The sequence below is a fragment of the Piliocolobus tephrosceles genome, chromosome 2 (assembly GCF_002776525.5).
Source record: "Piliocolobus tephrosceles isolate RC106 chromosome 2, ASM277652v3, whole genome shotgun sequence".
NCBI classification, from domain to species: domain Eukaryota; kingdom Metazoa; phylum Chordata; class Mammalia; order Primates; family Cercopithecidae; genus Piliocolobus; species Piliocolobus tephrosceles.
The window spans coordinates 2315767-2334648 of NC_045435.1; the positions used below are offsets into that span (position 1 = coordinate 2315767).

Here is an 18882-nt window from a genome sequence, read left to right on the forward strand (position 1 = left end):
GGATTTGAAGACCAAATATTTGTAGTTTATCAAATCTACCCAAATTTGTTTGTATATTAAAAGCAGTGCTAATGCCACAAAACTTTTTTTGTGGCACAGAAATTTGCAAGTTGCCAAAATTTATATGAACATGTAAAGAAATAAGATCTCTGAAACAACCAGAAGATTATCACAGTTGAAAGCCTCCTACTATTATGGTAAGTTAAGTTTTGACAAATGTGTTAAGACTGAAAGAAAGTCCTTTTGACAAAGTGCTGGAATGGCTTGATAAATAGATATAGCACAACCAAAAGCCAAACAAAATCCCACCTTTATCTCACACTAGACACCAAATTTTAGATAGATCATACCCTTAAATGTCAAAGTTCAAAAGTTTCTAGGAAATAACATAGGAAAATACCTTTGCCACTTTGGGATGAGCAAAGATTTCATATAGTAGACACAAAAAGCACTAACATAATAGGAAAAATTGATATGCTGTTCTTCATCAAAAGGAATAATTTCTGCTTATCAAAAGACAACATTACGTATAGGAAAACCAGGCTACAGACTAGGAAAAAAATGTTCAAATATATCTATATATGTCAAAGGATTTTAATACAAAATATGTTAAGAATTCTTACAAATCAATTACAGAAAGACAAATACCAATAAAATCATAGGTACAAGATTTGAATTGTCACTTCACAAAGGAAGATATAAGATAACCAATATATTTATGGAGCTTAAAATTATTGGATCTCAAGGAAATGCAAGTTAAAATCAAAACTAGTTATTAATTCACACCTCCTATAATGGCTAAAATTCAACAGAATAACACCAGATTTAGGCAGGAATGCGAAGGAACTAAAACTCTCATACGCGACTGGTGGGAGTTGTAAGCAGGATGACTATTTTGGAAATCTGCATGGTAGTTTCTCATAAACAAATGTCTGCCGGAAGATCAAGCAATTCCACTCCTAGGTTTTTACCCAGGAGAACAGAAACATATGGCCAAAAAAAAAAAAAAAAAAACACTTGTATAAAAATGTTTATTTTAGCCATACTATTCAGAGAAGCCCAACCTGGAAACTATCCAGACGTCCAAGAAGAGAATGGATTTTAAAGATGTGGCATATTCTAATGGTTAAACACTATCAGCAATATAAAAAAAGAAGCCACTAATATATGTAACAACATGAATAATCTCAAAAACATGTTAAGGGGAAGAAGCCCAATATAAAAGAGTGCCTTCTCTATAATTCCATTTGTATGAAGTTCAAGATTAGGCAAGCAACCTCTGATCTTAACAACTAGCACAGTGGTTTCCTAAGGAGACAGGAATGATGGGGTTGGACAAAAAAGCAGTCTAAGGGAACTTTCTGGGGTGATGGAATGCTCTATATCTTGACAGGAGTAGTAGTCACTGCTATATACTGAATGTCTGTGTCCCCCTGGAATAGATGACATGATCATCACATGATTAAACTATAAAGGTGGAGCCCTTATGAATGAGATTAGTGCCCTCATAAAAGGGACTGTGGAGAACTCTCTTGCCTCCTGCCATCATGTGAAGTTACAGCAAGAAGGCACCTCTATGAGCTAGAAAGTAGGCCCTTACCAGACACTAGATCTGCTGGTGCCTTGATCTTGAAATTCCCGGTCTCCAGAACTGTGAGAAATAAATTTCTGTTTTTGTTTTTTTTAAAGCCACCCAGTTTATAGTATTTTGTTATAATAGCATAACAAAAAACCATAACCTGGCTGGCTTTAAAATATATATGTATACATATGGTATATATACATCTATATTTTATACCTTATAAAATATACATTATGATGGTTATTTATTTAAAATTTTTCTCATTGGTACCTCTTTTTAACAACCTTAAATATGAGAGAAAACTTAAATTACAGGATCATAGTAAGTTACCGTGCGAAGAAGCACTAAAGGTGACCCTTTAGTCTAAGGTGCAAGGCAGAGAGGGTTCTTAGCCTTGGGGTCTGCAAGCCTGGGTTTTTATCCTCATGTGTTAAGTCTGAGTTCCAAGATCTTAGACAATCCCTCCTCTTAAGCATGCTTGTTCGTCTATAAATAGGGAAAACAACAGGATTTCCTCGTAGAGCTGGTGTGAGGATAAATATGATAGTGTATGTGAAAGCAGCTGGCAGGTGACATGCAGGGCCTCACCAAACTGAAGGCGAGTCAGGGAGCTAACGGCCAAGGCCATAAAGCTACTGAGTAGCAGAAGAGAAGTTAAATCTAAGTCTCAACTCCTCGTTCTGTGAAATTCCCTTAAGTGCAGTGCCTTCAAAGGGCTAAAGTCACTTTCAAATAAATTTTCAGAAGATTTAAAACCTTTTTTGGTGAGATTTTCCCAATATTCTATACTTGTTTTGAGATCTCAAAAGGGGTAGGGGATTGTTTTGGGGGTATCCCCTAAGTATACCTTTAACTGAACAATGGTACAGTGAGAGAATGGAGGAGGCAGGACAAGTGAAGGGGGATAACAGTGGTAGGTGCAACCAGTAAATCACAATCTGGTTGATATCATTTGGAAAAGTTCAATAAAATGCTATAATAGAATTTTATATTTAGAAAACCAAAGCAATACTCAGTTAAAATGATTCACACGTAAAAGAGTACATGAGATTTTAGGTTTTCCAAGCAGGCTTTCAGTTTGTATAACAAATTGAAAACTCTCTTAGACGGGGTGTAAGGAATCCTTATATTTTGATAGTTAGAGGAGTGTTTTCCGTGAGCATGCCTGCCTCACACCACAGAAGGTACCAGAGCTGTTGGTATTTAGGACTGGCATCTTGGCAGTGTAGAGTTACCACTTCTGGCAAACTGGCCATTGACACCTGTGCAGGTATTTAGGGTCATGCCCAGGAGTATGGTTATTTTTTCCCCTTCTTTGGTCACAGCTCAGTAGAAGGAGTCTCCCCTTGGGCCAAGTTTAATGACAAACTAGACGAGGAGAGCAGGACACTAATCCCCACTGAGAGTTGTCAGCAATTTCTTGATTGAAGAAGGAAATAGAGAAGAATAAATAGTTGGTCTTATTACTACAACTTACAATTTTATAGCTTTAGAATTTCTAAGACTCTACAAAGAAACTCCTCACTAAAATTTTATATCTTTAGAATTTCTAAGACTCTACAAAGAAATAGGGAATGCTTGTGTCCTCAGTGAAAACAGAAAATGGCTTTTCCATCTTGGTCCATAGTGAATATGACAGCCATTAGGTAAAAGGCTGGGGGATCAAAATAAATGCAACTATACTGAATATGCATGAAAACAGGATGCCACCTGCATGCACTCAGCATCACAGCTCAAAATGTTTCTTTAGGGCAGATGATGGGACACATACAGCTTGGCTCATGCCAGAGAACGGGATGTTTTTGTTCCTTCACCTTTGGAAAATGTATTTAAAATAAGTGTAATCTTTTTTATAAAAATAAAATGAAATGAATATATAGAGAGGACATTTTTAAATAGGAACACATTATATTTTGATGCAAGCCCTTTCTTCCTTGAGGAAACTTTCAGGTCACACGCAGTAGAAGAGGAGAGGGCCATGGACGGTGCTGCTCTGTGAGTGGCCAGTGACCCTATGATTGACTAGATGGAGACTCTGGCATTTCCACATTATTTCCTGTCAAGTCCCCTCTATTATTTATGGTTTGATAAGATAGTGAGGTATATTCTTTTCTTCCTTCTGGCAGCCTGCCAGGTCATGGGTAGAGAAAGAGAGAGAAGTCAATGTTTGGATTAGTCTGACTTCTCATATAAGGGGAGAGAGACAGGCTGTGTCAGCCCTGCCCTTAAGGTCATGCCCTTTCCCCCATAATACCAATTAAATGCCAGCAGCCAATCAAAGTCAGAGCTAAAATTTTAATTCCAAAAAAGTCCTGGTAAGGGAGAAAAATAGATTTGAAAATACTATATGGAATTTAGAATAAGATACTACTTATGATATCTTGAGCAGGTTAACCCCACTGAGACTTAGATACTACAAAATGGGGTTAATGGTATGTACATCATTAAATTGTTGAGGATTTCAGTAAACAATACCAAAAAAAAAAAAAAAAAAGAGAAAAGCAGTAGTTTCTCATGTAGTGATAAATGAGAAAAGTTACTTAAAATGTGCTGTACGAGATCCTCCAGCACTATCTTTTCAATTTATTCAGTGATGAGTCCCTCTTCCCTTATGAGAACATATATTTGCTTTTAGCTGAGTATTGACTGGGAAATAGAATTCAGTTAAAATCAACTTTCTTGCAAGATCGTGTTCCATATATTAAGAGACACCAACAGGAAGGATTCTAGAAAGGCTTAATTAACAATGTTAACATAACATTGTTTATTGAGGTTTCAGCATTGTAGGCAAGTCCTCTTTAGCCCTTCAGCCAATTTAGGATTGTCTCTGTTTTCTTCCAAGAGAGTACTGGAATAATAAAGCATCGTATAAGGCAGAACTAACAAAGGGTATTTCTGACTTTTAGATTTCCAGATTATTTATATATTACACGCTAATTTTCATGAAAATAGTCTTGAGTTCCATAGTTGCAAATGGTAAATCTCTCAGTAAGTTTCCAAGATTTACACAATGACTATTTTGAGATTACAAATGTTTGGTTAACACTTGCGTCCAGTTTAGTTATAGGAAGTATGGAGGTCAGAGTCTCTTAAACACAAGTAACCTGGAGATTACGGTCTTAATATATTTGTGAAGAAGTTTGTGTCTACATCACTCTGCCTTTACATTTTTCCTTTAACTTCAGCTCTTTTAATTTTTCATTAGTTCTTGTACTATGAGATATGCAAGACAGGAATAGATCATAAATAGTAACATTTATCTTCCGGTAGAACTAAAAACCATGTTTGGAGGACAGGGTGGAGAGAAATGGAAAACATAGTAGAAAGTAACCACTGAAGTATCTCTAGTTCTTCAGTGCTTTTCCACCTGTTAAACGACTAGATATAGGGTGGACTAATTAATGCCTTTTCCTGATTCTGATAGTTAATACCCTACATACATGGAAAAAAATCAGAGTCATCTATTCTCGTTTTTTTTTAACAAAAAATTTCCATTGGGAAGTCATATGGATTAAAGCAGCAAAAGAGTCATGAGTCCTTACTCCTAAATGAATATGTCATTTCACAATAGAAAAAGAACACAATTGCTAAGTCTTTCTTGCTGCAGTTTTCTATTTTTGAAAATTATAATAAAAATATGTAGCTTCTATTAGTGGAATAACGAGTGAATGATGGCTGAATAACCACTAGGTATATTAGCAAATGTACTCTTAAATTTTACTAGAAATAAAAAACTATTTTTCTTATCTCTCTCTAGTGACTTTCAAAATTATCAGTGCAAAGAATTTAGCTAAATGTTGCTAAAATTTCACTGCTTTGCTAGCGTATCACAAAAATGTGCTTAGACATTCTTAACTTGAAAGATCTTATTATGAATATGAACTTACTCTGAATGAACAGCTTGAAGGGTTAAGAGACTAATTCGTATTCCAAAAATGCTGGCTTATTTCAGAAGGCACAAGCAAGGAATAATTAATCAGGAATGCAAAGCACTTAGCAAATCCGAAGTGTTCCACACATTCTTAATAAAAAGCCTTGATGCTTTGGATGAGAATTGCAACTTATTACTTTGATTACCAATAATATCAACTCTGTCAGAGTTAGTGAACTTTTCAATTAGGTAACAGTTATTTAGATGAATGGTCAGGTCAGGTGGTGGAAGTTGAGCTTAATTTAATGAAATATTTCAAAAGAAATGCTTGAGGCTTTCACCTAAAGACACCATGAAGCCAGTGTCCAGCATTTATTTATTCATGATTTTAATTTGGGGTTACCACACGAAGAAACAAAGGAAAGAACACATACACACATTTTATTCATAGAGGGACAAATGGTGTCTGATGAAATACTGGGTGTTGGTGGTGCTCCAAGAATTTAACATGTATTTGACCCTAATGTAGAGAATTATAGTATTTTTCTTTTTTTTCAGCTAATTTTCAAGATACAAGGAAATTTTACGTTCATTATTTTAAGAAATAAAATTACTGTGGAGTGAATCAGAAGTCATAATAAAATGAAAACACCCTAGAACCCAAGCTGTTGGATTTGTGAGTAAGTTATCACGGATTATAAAGGGAGGACAAGATTCGAGTATCAGGAAACCTGTACACATAGGAGAACTTCTATAAAATGGACGTTGCCTCTGGGCAACTGTCTGTTTTTCCTTCATTTACATAGCACAGGTCTTCCAACTTTTCTATAGATACCATGGACACAAACCCATGTGAAGTGTTTATAGCTAAAATGTTCATTGAGAAAAAGAACGTATTTGTCACCAAGTTGTGAGAGTTAATTTTATACGTCCACTTGACTGGGTCATGTGGTACACAGACATTTGGTCAAACATTATTCTGGCTGTGTTTGTGAGGGTGCCTCTGGGTGAGATTAACATTTGAATCGAATCAGTAGGCTAAGTAAAGCAGATTGCCCTCCTCTATGTGGGTGGGCCTCATTTAATCAATGAAGATATGAATGGAACAAAAAGGCTTAGTAAGAGGGAACTTCTCCTTACCTGACCACTTGAGTTGGTACATTGTTTTTTTCTTGCTTCCAGTCTGGGACGAAAACATTAGTTCTTCCTGGGTCTTAGCCCATCTGGGTTTCAGACTGGAACTTAAACCTTCCTGGTTCTCAGGCTTTTGGACATAGACTGGAACTACACATTAACTCTACTGTGTCTCCAGCTAGGAAGCTGTCAGGAACTGCAGACCTTGGTACTTCTCAGCCTCCATAATCATGTCAGTCAATTCCTTATAATACATCTTTCTTTGTACACAGACACATACACACACACACCCTCTACTGGTTTGATTTTCTGGAGAATCCTGACTTGTACACCAAGTATTGGTGCGGGCTGCTTAAGACTAAGGAGAGAAAGGCCAAGATGAGGAACAGTTGTGCCATAAGGTGAGAGTGGGCATCATGTACATCAGTGACAACACACAACAGGAGAAATGTTTCTGCCTTATGTGGCACAAAATAAAGCACAGTGAGATAAAGTATGGCCTACCCATTAAACACAAAGATTCTAAAACATCACTGCCTTAAATCAAATAAAGATTCTGTGCCTTCCAAGCTATGTAACCTTAGGAAAGTCATTTAGCCATTCTCTGCCTCAGATTTTTCAAATGTAAAATACGAATAATAATGGTATGTACTTTATAGATGTGCTGTGAGAACATGCTCATGCTGCTATGTGACTTCACCATTTCAGAGCTTCTGCCTCCTTTGGATGGCAGCTCCATTTGAATATTGCTTCATTGGAGTCGGCATCTTTACAGGGTGAGATCATGGGTCCTGATTTAAATCTGATTTTTCTTTTGATTTTCTTTTAAATCAACTTTCTTATGTTTTTTAAAGGGGACATATCAGACATAAGGAAAATATAAAATGAAGTACAAAGTTCCATTAGCCATAGACATCCCATTGCAAAAATTAATTTACTCATTTATAAGATAAGGTGGTTTAAAACCTGTGTTTGAAACTAGCAGCATGCCACAGCATCACCAGTGAAACTTTTTAAAAGTGCAAATGCTGGAACCCCACCCCTATCAATTGCATCTGAATCTAAGGTTGGGAGTGAGATGATGAGAAGTATAAGGCATGTGTGTATGTTAAGAATCTTTATTAGTTTATCAAATTTTCCTTATAAACCACATTAGATAATTTGTAAGGTTCATACTATCTGTAATATCATACAACTAATAATGTTTAATCTAACATCTCTACAGAATTTTTAAAGTAGTCTTGGTACTTTGACTAATCCATTTTTAAAAATTCAAATTGACATAATGACATGTTTTTCTATGAAATAGACTCTCATATGGATCAAAGTCAACTAACCAGAATATGGGAGTAATAACAATAAGATATTCCTACCTCAGTAGCAGTTTTATTGCTGGCCAGACGTGTCACTGCAAAGACCTACCTGGCAGTCCCTACAAGACAGATGTACTAGGTGCTTTTAATTAATCTTCTCTAGTCTCAACCAAAAGGTCTATGGTGGTTGACCTTTAGGAAGTATAGGCTTTAAAAAATTCACTCAAGCACTGAAAAAATCAAATAATTGAATTCAGACTATTGATTGAGACAAATAAAGGGACACGTGCGAAACAGTATCCCAGGCCATGTCCCTGACAAGGGCAAAGTAGTCAAAATTAGTTGAAACAAAATATATAATCAACCTGATTTGGGGGATACATCTTCCTTATTGTATAAATTATATGCACAACTGGAGTGAGCAAAATTAGTACATTGTATTTCCTCCCAGTGAAATTCAATGAACGATGAAGATCTTTTTTCCACAACTCACTTTGACTTCTTCATGTACAGCCAGTAGACGACACCAGCAACAAGGGCAGCAAGGAGAAGACCAACAACGATTCCCACAATGAGTTTTGCCTGGTCATTCACCTTCTCTCTGTTTTCATCTGCAACAAAGAAGAAAAGTCCATGCAATTACAGACAATGCCAAGGATTTTCAGAAAGTCAATCTAGCTACTACTTTGTATTAAAAATGACTAAAACTCACTACGGTAATTAACATGCAAACTTGTGATTTTTAAAGGGTAAAATTTTAGCATTCTTACTATCTTGTCTCATTTGGTATTTTAATTCAAGTCGAAATTGTGGACAGCTGAGAAAATTACTTATACCATGACACTTCATAAATCTTGAGCTGATAGTTAAGGAAGAAGAGTCGGCAGCATAGTACCTACCACTTATCTCGTCTGCCTCATCGTGTTCTGGTATACTTACTGAAATGAAAAATGTTAATATGAAATTAAAAACAAAATTTGTTGATATATGAAAGTCACCTTTACCATTATAGTAAGATGTAATAATACTCAAAGATAAAATGTCTATTCTACAACTAAGAGTAAAAAAAAAAAATCACACTTAATAAAGTATGACCTTGCCTACAAAGAAATTAATCTTGTTTTAAGGAAGGGAGAGGAGCTACAATTGCAAAGATATTAATCTACCATAGAAAATTTCATAACTGATGGCCTATAGAATTAATCTGAAATCCATATTGATTTTCCCACTATCTACCACCTTTTAATAGTCATTCTTTTTTTAGGGAAACAAGCTGGCACCTAGGAAGTCTACAGTGTGGTGTTTATCAACTTTTCTCAACTTTCCTGCCCTGATATAGGAGAATTCATTGTCTTTGTCTGGTGTCAAGGACTTAGGACTACAGATGTTCTCAAAGTAGTAGGAGTAGAGGTTCAAACGGACTGGGGATACCTCCGAGATTAAGAAGCAACATATATGAAGTTTGCAAAGCCCTCTCAATGACCCTGATAGTGCCATGCTCTTGGTCCATTTTAAGAATTACCACTGTGCTGAATTATTATCTAACATTAAACTTTATAAATAATCTTCAAAGTACATGGGCATGTATCAGAACTGCCAGTGACATTTGATAAAATGCAGATTCCCGTACCTATCTTCATACATACTAAATTGGCATCTCAGGAGGTGCTCACTGAGTTTGAAAATGACTGTATTAAATGTTGATAAAGTCACTGCAAGGCCTAGAAAACTGAAGCATAACATTCAATGGGTTAACATAAAAAGAGAAACTTGTGTTCAGGACGAAAGGGTAGGTTCTCTTTCTAGGTGGGACAAATCAATACTCACTGAATTGCATTCTGAGAAGTCAATGCTCCTATTTTAGAGTTAAATTTGTTTGGTTCTTTTCTCCTGTCAATCCATTAGGCCTTTCTATTCCAGTCATAATCTGTGAGGGACCATTATTTTTTGACGATTATTTTCTCCTAGCTCTTGCTAATTCCCAGCTAGTGTAGTCCTAGCCTGCTAATGTCACATACAGGTTTCCAGCTGAATGAAGAATGAAAGTTTGGCAGGTCAGTTAGCATCCTGTCCAGAACTGAGCCTCATTCTAGGCCAGTCCTGATTTAAGGTTGACAAAGCAATAGGAATAACTATAAAATTGAAGATTATGGACAATTTCACATTAAATGACAATTGTTTTCTGAAGAAGCTGTTGTTGGTATGTATGTATTACCCTGATTTCAACATCGACAGATTTTTCCACATTCTCTGAGATAGTTTCACTTATTTGATTTTTGGCTATAGTTCAAATATGATATGACAAAAGGAACAATTTTGTAAACTAGATTCATGAATTCTAAAATCACTCTTGCTAGTTTGCTAAATGACTTTAAACATGTGGCATTCTAGTACCCTTATGTTGATAAGGGTAGGATAAATACCACAAAGGATTAGAAGGCAAAATAATAGACCAAAGGGAATTAAAAATTTACCAAATTTAAAACTGCCACAAAAATGTTTTAAGATGATCTTTGAATTACCTCCACTCTGAACATAAAGCATGAATTAAATAAGAGAAACTTATTTTTTGTTCTCTGTTGTTTTTGAGAACTATTCCTGTACAGGATAAGGCCTCTGACCCATAAAACATGAAATGATTTAACTGTCAAGACAAGGATAGTACAAGAATGGACACCAGGAAAAAAAGAAAAAATAATTTTATGATGATGATACCAAATGCAAAATAAATAAATAAAACTTACCATAATGCAGTACAGGAAGATGGAATTGAAGATTTTAAACTAATGAAGAATAACTTCAAATTTTCTTACTTTTGTAATGCCAGAAATAAAATACTCACTAGCAGAGACATTCAAGGAGTTTACTGTTCTCTCCAGTTGGTTTTCTGCTGTGCAAGTTAATGTAACATTCTCTTCAGGGGAAATGATAATTTTACTATAATACCTGCCATTGATATAAGGAGATTCCTCTGTCTGGAAAAAGAAGAAAAATGATGGGTTTAGAAATGAAAATGGATTAAAAAGCATAGGAAAGAGTAATAATGAATGTAATAGGATAGGTGTGGGGCTCTGTAGAGCATTCTGGTGTTCAAAAGCTATGTAAGATCATAGATCAAGACCTACGTATGCAAATATCTACAAAGGTTAGTAAATCCATAATGAAATTTCTGGGTTTTTGTGAATTCTAATAATTAAGTTAAACTCTTATTTTTAAATAGAATCTCAGGTTTAGTCAATATTTTGGCCTGATGATACCTGTTTCAAAATAATTGGTGACTATTTAATGACCAATTTTCTGTCAGTAAATATATAACTTTAATTATTTATAAATTTAGTCACTGTTCTTCACTGTGGGAATTAATTCCTTTATCTTAAACCATTATATCAAAGTACGTATGTATGTATAATTTGCTCATGGGTATATGAAACCATTTTTTTCTGAAGTTTTCTGTTGTAAATACAGAGGATGGATGATTTTTCAGTGATTGCTGTCCATCTAATGTTTGTGAGGTGTTAATGAGGGTAATCACTGCATTTAATTCCTTCAAATATAAAGTACAATTTACTTTAATCTCATCCCTAGGATTTGACTCCTAAACCCAACATGGTTGAGGCAAATGATGTACTTGCACTCATTTCTTGGTCAACTTATGAACTCATTCCCTACATTTTTCTCTTTCTATACTGTTTGCTTTCTCCTCAACTACATGGTAAGTGCCTTGAGGACAAGAGCTAGGCTCATGTTTTGGGTATCTTCTAGTTGCTGGGGGTGGAGAAGGGGCAGAGACATCTTATAGTTGTAAAATAACAGATTCACCATAAATCTGAGAGGGAACAAATAAAGGATTATGGATGCATCAGCGCAAACCTAGAACAAGAAAAATAACATATCACCCAGTGGGCCAGAATCAATCTTTCTCCTTGACAATGAAAGATGGCATTATTATTTTTATCCTCATGGTAAATTTACCTGCTATTTTTTCACTTCCTACTAGGAGTTTTCATCTGACTTTCTCACTGAATCTTTGTTTTTGTTACTTTAAACTCTACAAAATACATTTTCTCATTTCTAGGATGGTCTTTTAAATCTTCATATCTTTTCATTAATCAAAAATTTACTGTGTGCTTATGTTTCTGTGTTCTATATCTGTATCACCAGTACCTAAAGGTTCTTTTTTTGCTGAACTTATCACTTAAATTGAACTAGAGCACAAAAACAATTGAGTAGAAAAGAAGCAATCATTTTTGATGCTAAAAACAGATCTGCACATTGTCTGCAATTTAGATGGCTCAAGTCTTTATTCCAAATCAAGAAAACTGCATTTTCCTAAGTTAAAGGACCCCAGAGCTTCTTTGCCTCCTCTTAGATGCTTTCTCACTGTGTGTCCCCATCACACTTAACCAAATCAGGAGTCATTCACTTCAAGTGTGCCACTCTTTTGGGGGCTTTCCATACCTAGAGTTAAGCAGCTATATATGCATCACCTATAGTTGAAAGAGCCAAAATCCACTTTGCACTGCAAAACTGCACGGCATAAGCTGGGACAGTGGCCCAACTTCCCTGGGCAGAGGAAGAGTGGAGATTGTAACTTAAAATTAATTTGCAGCTCTTTGCTTTATATATGGTTTATCGAATTTCAACTGGGTCAAAATCTGAGAAGCACAGAAGATTCAAATAATCCAGTGGTACCTCTGGGTTCTCCTGAGAAGCCTTTACTGATTATACTGAGAAGAGGGAGACATGAAGACTGTTGTAGAGAACAGTGGAATTAACAAGTATGTCAGCAACCCAAGCAGATTGGCAATTTCTGGGATTACAGTTCTGAATCCCTCCAGTATAGGCCAGATTCTCATCTTTCTTTTAGGGGGAGGCTCAAAGACTTAATAGTAAGAGAAAATAACAGGTAGTGTTAATAAATCCTTAACCCTTTACTATTACTCAAATAAAAAGGTATAAGTAATAAGGTCTGGTTTATGACCCTTTTGTTCAGAAGGGTACATCCTAGACACTATGTATGTAGCTTGCCTTATTCTGGCCTTAGCACTGCATAGGCATGTCAGACCACACATTCAGAAGCAGTAAGTGTTCTTCTCCACCATCCCTACACGAGGACATGGTTTTAAAAAGAAATACCCCTTAATGTACATAAATTGAGCACAGTATTGGAGCCCAGTTATACTGAGATGCGTGAGCTTATTTTGCAGAAAAGTGTATATCTTAATGTTTTAATCACTCAAATTTCAGGAATGAATGATCATGAAGTAATATCCAATTTATATTCTTTTAAAAACAGATACTGACCATGACACAATGGTTCTTCCCTTCTCCATGGCCCTGGGATAAAATTTCTCTTTGAGCCATGTTCTTCCTTTGGGAAAATTAAGAAGTTAGCAAAAGCTTCCTCTGAGAATGAACTGCAAATTTTATGTGGTAACAAACCAACCTATACACTGCAAATTTTATGTGATAACAAACCAACCTACAGCGTAGATTCGTGAGGAAAAAAAAAAAAATTGACAAAGTGCAGCATACAACAAGAAGACAAATACTTGCTTGGTTTATGACGCTTCCACTGCCAGTAATTGTCCATTGAATGGCTGGCTTTGGAAAACCTTCCACATGGCAGATTATTGTTTTAGATAGTCCACTGGGATCAGTTTTCTTTGTCATTTTTATTTGAGGTTTGCCTAAAATATCATTACAATTAAAATAAGATGTTGAACTGAAATCATAAAAGAAACCAGGTATAAAATTCTCAAAGAATACTTTGAGTTAGTGCCCAAGTATTTTATTACCTTCTACAATGAGAGTCAATGACTCTCTTTTCTTTAGTCCTTCAACCTCCTGCAGAGCAGTTTCGCAGACATAGTTTCCAGCATCCTGATAATGAAGACTAGAAAATGATGGGCTAGATCGAAGCCTGATGTTATCCTGATTAAATAAAAAGTAAATTACCTCATGTGGCAGAATTAAAACTCTCAATGTATTTATTAGATAATAATTAAGCCTAAAATGATTCTTCTGGGAATAATAAAAATGCAAACTTCTTTTTCTTAACTTCAGATGCTTTCAAAATAGATTTCCTTTTCCTTTTGTAGTTTTAGAGTCAGAAATGCCAGATTTTTATTTCAGGCTCTTTCATTTACTGAATTTATAATTTGGAAGGCGTTCATAAACGTTTAAGAATCAGTTTTCATTGTTTGTGAAGTGGGGTAATAATATGCCATAATTAAATTGTTTTGAGGACTTAATTATACAAATAATATATTGTGCTTACATTAAGGGGAGTTTTCAGTTTATAGTACCTACTCCTTATAGTACGTGTAGGTGATACAGGATTGATGGACATGGAGACTTGCGGTAGCTAATCAATGATGAGCATACATGCAAGAAAGTCATTTCATACACTTATCAAACACATAAACTGTTGATACAGTTATCAACACAGGGGACCTATTATAGAGTATTACGGTTTGAATGTGTTTCCCAAATTTCCTGTGGAAAACTTAATCCACCAAAATCACATGTTGATAATGTTTGGAGGTGGGGGCCATCAAAAGGTAATTATGATTAGATAAGGTTATCATAGTGGGGCCCTTATGATAAGACTGGTGGCTTTATTAGAAGAGGAATAGAGATCTGAGCTGGTGTGCTCTTGCCCGCTCACCATGTGATGCCCTCTACAGTGCTTTTATTCCAATTTCTATGAACAAAGTAAATGTAACATTTAATTTTAAAAAATTGCCTGATATACAGAAAATAATCCCATTATGTCAGGAATTGAAATGCTCCTAAGCAGGCAACTAGGCACGATCCTAAGATTATGTGGTCTTTGTCCATTAGGATATTTTTTCCCTCTCCCATTAACTAACCAATAATCAGGGAATACTGATCATCACTATTTTGAATACATGAGCTGTTCATGACAGTTAATTCATAACAGTGATTGCAGTTGATGTAAAAACAGTGTAAGCCACAGTAAACTTAGTTTCTCTAGTCCTATAGTAAAATACGCAATGAGTGTTCAAATGATTATGAATTAGTCTAGTTGCCTAGAACTTGTCTAGCCTTGTGATCACTGATTACGTATACATATCATGCTAGATTGCAGCATAGGAAGTGGCACTTTATTTTAGTGAACAAATTGTGATGAGGCTGTGGCTGAGAGAGAGTAAAATAAGAAACTGAGCTCATAGAGTAACACAACAAGTAACAGAGGATCGAGTGCTAAAAGGGATCAAAAAGCAGGCAGTAAAGCAATACAAAATAATTTCATTAATATATTTCCATTAAAAAGAAACTCTAGAAAAAATATTTCTCCACAGTTTCTTATAAAGGTAATTCTTGTCAACTCCTATTTCAAATGGTATGTGTGTTTTCTGAACCCATCACGGGTTAAGGGTTCTTGTCACATGTCATGCTCTGGTAACAAATGCACTGGGAGTCTGGATATACTAGCCAAGGGTTTAAGTGGAGGGATCACACACAACCTTTTCTTTTGGTGATAACCTTGTCTCAGATCGCCAATTATCAGTCACACTTCCTTATTCTAAAAGGATAGCCAATGGCCTACATTTCAGGCAATTACAGGAGTATAAGCACTTGTTCAGGAAATACTGAATTAACTCCTAGTATGTTCTAGGTATTCTACTATAGCTCAGGGATAAAAGGGATTCCTTTCTAGGAGTTCTTGATCCAGTGGAATCTGTTTTCAGAAACTTAAGAATGGTCTCAGCAGCAGAGAGACAAAAAAGGTGTCTTATCAAAGCATAGTATTTATACTCAGTAAGGCCTGGCCTTGAGTCTCTGTCAGTTATGAGCTTTCTGATTTCTTTTCCTTCAATTTCTTTATATGAATAATGTGGGAAAATAATAATCCTTGTATTTCACAGGATTGTTGTAAATATCACATAAGGATAATGTGGGCAAAAACATACTGTAAATTGTTAAGCCCTGGTATATAACTATGTTTGTATGTGCACACATGTGTGTGGTGTGTGTGTATAATTAGTATATACACATAATTGACATAACACCCCAAACTAAGTTTCAGAACACCAATTATGGATGTTACCCTGTTGATGAGCACCTCTAAAATTTTACTGTTATTTTATTTATCTTATCAGAAACACAGAGAGAGAGAGCGAGCTGGTATATAAACACATCCATGAATGTATCTACTTGAATACAATATAAAGTGCATAAGAAACCTAAAAATAAATCAATTCAAACAGCAGGGTAGTACCAAAAATATTACTTACTTTCATCCATACCACAGTTGCATTCCTGCTAGCGGATATTGTGCATGACACGGGTAGGGCATCACCAATCTGTCTGGTCACTTCTCCACTTGGGTTTAAGGACAAATCCAAATCTGTGAAGCAGAAAATCTGTTCAAAATGCTAACTCTGAAATGTAAAATAGTCAAAATATTTTGGAGAAGAAAAGATGAAAGAAAATACATTTCTTCAAACTGCACTTGAACATTCAGAACTGATTTATAGGACTGAAATAACTGGACTCTAGCATGATTGGCCTAGTTTTTCAAGCCAGCTTTGAGACTAGTTTAGACAAGAGAATGGTCAATCTAATTGATTATCCATTTATTTACAGTTAACATGATTGATATTTTGAGGGGACATAAATATTCTCCTTGGGTCTATCACCTGAAGAAAACAAATCTTAAGTCTCTTCTGGAAGAAAATAAAGAAAGATGATGACTAGGTAAATATTACATAAAGAGATGGTAAGGCATAAATGTTGGAAAATCAAGCATCTTTAGACAGCAGGTGATAAATCGAAAAACCATGAGATAGTAGTTGTGTTTCTTTAGAGAGAATTGACTATAGCAGCAGATATTTTTTTTAAAATGCGATTCCATTTCTCATCCAGTTGATGGAAAACAATTTTTATAAAAATTTTACTGTCATAGTCTGATCTGTATAAGAAAATTCCAACTCAATTGAACAAGTATTTATTGTACAGCTACTATGTCCCAAGCACTGATGAGAGATGCAGAGATAAATGATGAGCTTACAAGTCAATGAGGTAGAGGTACTATGCTAACTATAACACACAGCCCATGACATCAGCACCTAGTAGCAAACCTGACACTGATTTGGAGTCCAAGAAATATTTGTTGAAAGATGAAAGGCAGGCTAGAAACAGAGGTACAGATGAAGACTTAATGGAAGTATAGAGAACAGAGCCAAACTGGGTTTCAAAGCAGTAATAAAGGCTTTGTAAAGGGAACAGTATATGTTCGTGGCCTCAAATGGTTGAGAAGGACTTTGATAGGGGAAGATGTAAGGAAAACTTTGGTCACATAAGAAAAGGCAAAAAGATGACAGAACTTGGCAGATTTTGTAATGGTGAGTAATTGGGTATAAGTGGTGACAACTCATGGAAGTTAAACTCATATAGTTCATTGAGACTAGACTGAAGAGGACCATGCTTGCCACACTGGGAGTTGTGTCTTTGTTCTACAGTATGAAGACTTGCCATTACACTCCACGTTTCTCCTTGATTTTACATGTTATAATTGCAATTTGTTGATTGCAACATCATTTTTAAAGTTCATCTCTATCAGACTGAAAGCACCATGAGGGTAGTGATTGTGACTTGGTTTGTCACTGATATCGCCACAGTGCCTGACACATGGTAGACTCTCAAACACTACTGTTGAATGAATGAAGGGTAGGAGCATGCTTTCTCAGTTTCTCATTAATATTAAACCATGTACCATCATGTAGAAAAGTGGAGTTTCCTGAGAATATTTGGGTGAATCGTATTTAGATAAAAATTTTATTCTGGATGAGTTAGAAGTTTTTGTTAGCTGGATAGCTAATTTTCCAGAGAGGAGATAAACAATTTTACAGGACAATGATGGACTTTGTAAGCTCTGATGAAGACTCTATGTGTGCATACATTGGCAGGGAAATAGTAACTTTCATCAGCAACTAGGAATTTGTAGACTGTGAGACTTGATGAGCAGTCTATTCTGCAAACATGTGCAAGAATGGGTTGATGCTTCTCTACCCACACTTCCTTTAGACATGTTTGAAAAGGAAACAAATCTTGTTTCTGGAAAATAAGCAAGCAATCAAAGATAAGTGGGTAAAAATAGGATTTTTATGTTTCCATATAATTTAGAATCAGATGTTGATTTACTTGAAATACTTTTTTTCAGCTTTTGAGGAGCAATAGAGTCAGCAATAGAGTTAAAACCCAATGTTAGAGTCTACCTGTCAAAACCAAGATGCATTTAAATCTAATTAAATGCACTAAAATCCAATTAAACTTTTACACACTTTTGTTTAATTTTCCCCCATCACAGCTAAACACGTAGGCACTATAAGGCTGCAACCAAGTCTTTTGCTTTGTCAGTCTGCTATCAATCCTTCTCTGCCTTATCTACAAGTAAACAAACAAGAGCCCTCTTCTTTTAGAGACCTGTGTACCTTGCATCTCTTAAAAATAAGCACATTATACCATCTCTAAGGCACTAGATTATTGATTATTGGCCCAAAGACATCATGAACAATGATAATAGAGAGCTATTCCACATGTGGTTCTATCTGCTGGCTATATTCTCTCTCTTCATTATTTTATTTTATTTTTATGGAACAGGACTGGATAATATTGTTATACTGGAGGCTACTGCTTTCTCTGTAACTAGCCCCTGGTGGTAGACATATTCAAACCCAAGCAACATAAGCAAGGAGCAAATGGAGAAATGGTCCAGCTGTGAGCATAACAGTCCACTGTTTTTACAGGGCTCCCAAAGGAGCACTCCCAACATCAGACAATCAGAAGCAACCATCTGGTTGCTTTATTCCCCAATGCACCCCCCTGTATCTCTCTCAAAATTTTAGCTCATATCCCACATGTTTTTAAAGTATTATGAGTCTAATGAAAGAGTTAGGACTATGTACTAAAGACAATTTCTAAAGTCTTTTTATACTCAGTGGGATTGTAGT

General features: G+C 35.6%; 1 protein-coding gene across 3 annotated transcripts in view; it reads right to left on the minus strand.

The window, feature by feature from the left end:
* ALCAM (activated leukocyte cell adhesion molecule) overlaps window positions 1–18882 on the minus strand; it is a 209835-nt gene that overhangs the window by 14472 nt on the left and 176481 nt on the right. For 2 of the 3 annotated variants that reach the window (XM_023212407.2, XM_023212425.3), the window contains 6 exons: window positions 16165–16277; window positions 13699–13834; window positions 13457–13590; window positions 10743–10875; window positions 8800–8838; window positions 8394–8511 (listed from right to left, as the gene is read on the minus strand). In XM_023212407.2, coding sequence (XP_023068175.1) covers window positions 8394–8511; window positions 8800–8838; window positions 10743–10875; window positions 13457–13590; window positions 13699–13834; window positions 16165–16277 — 673 coding nt within the window. The remainder of the gene's footprint in view (window positions 1–8393; window positions 8512–8799; window positions 8839–10742; window positions 10876–13456; window positions 13591–13698; window positions 13835–16164; window positions 16278–18882) is intronic. The other variant, XM_023212416.2, reaches the window with a different exon arrangement.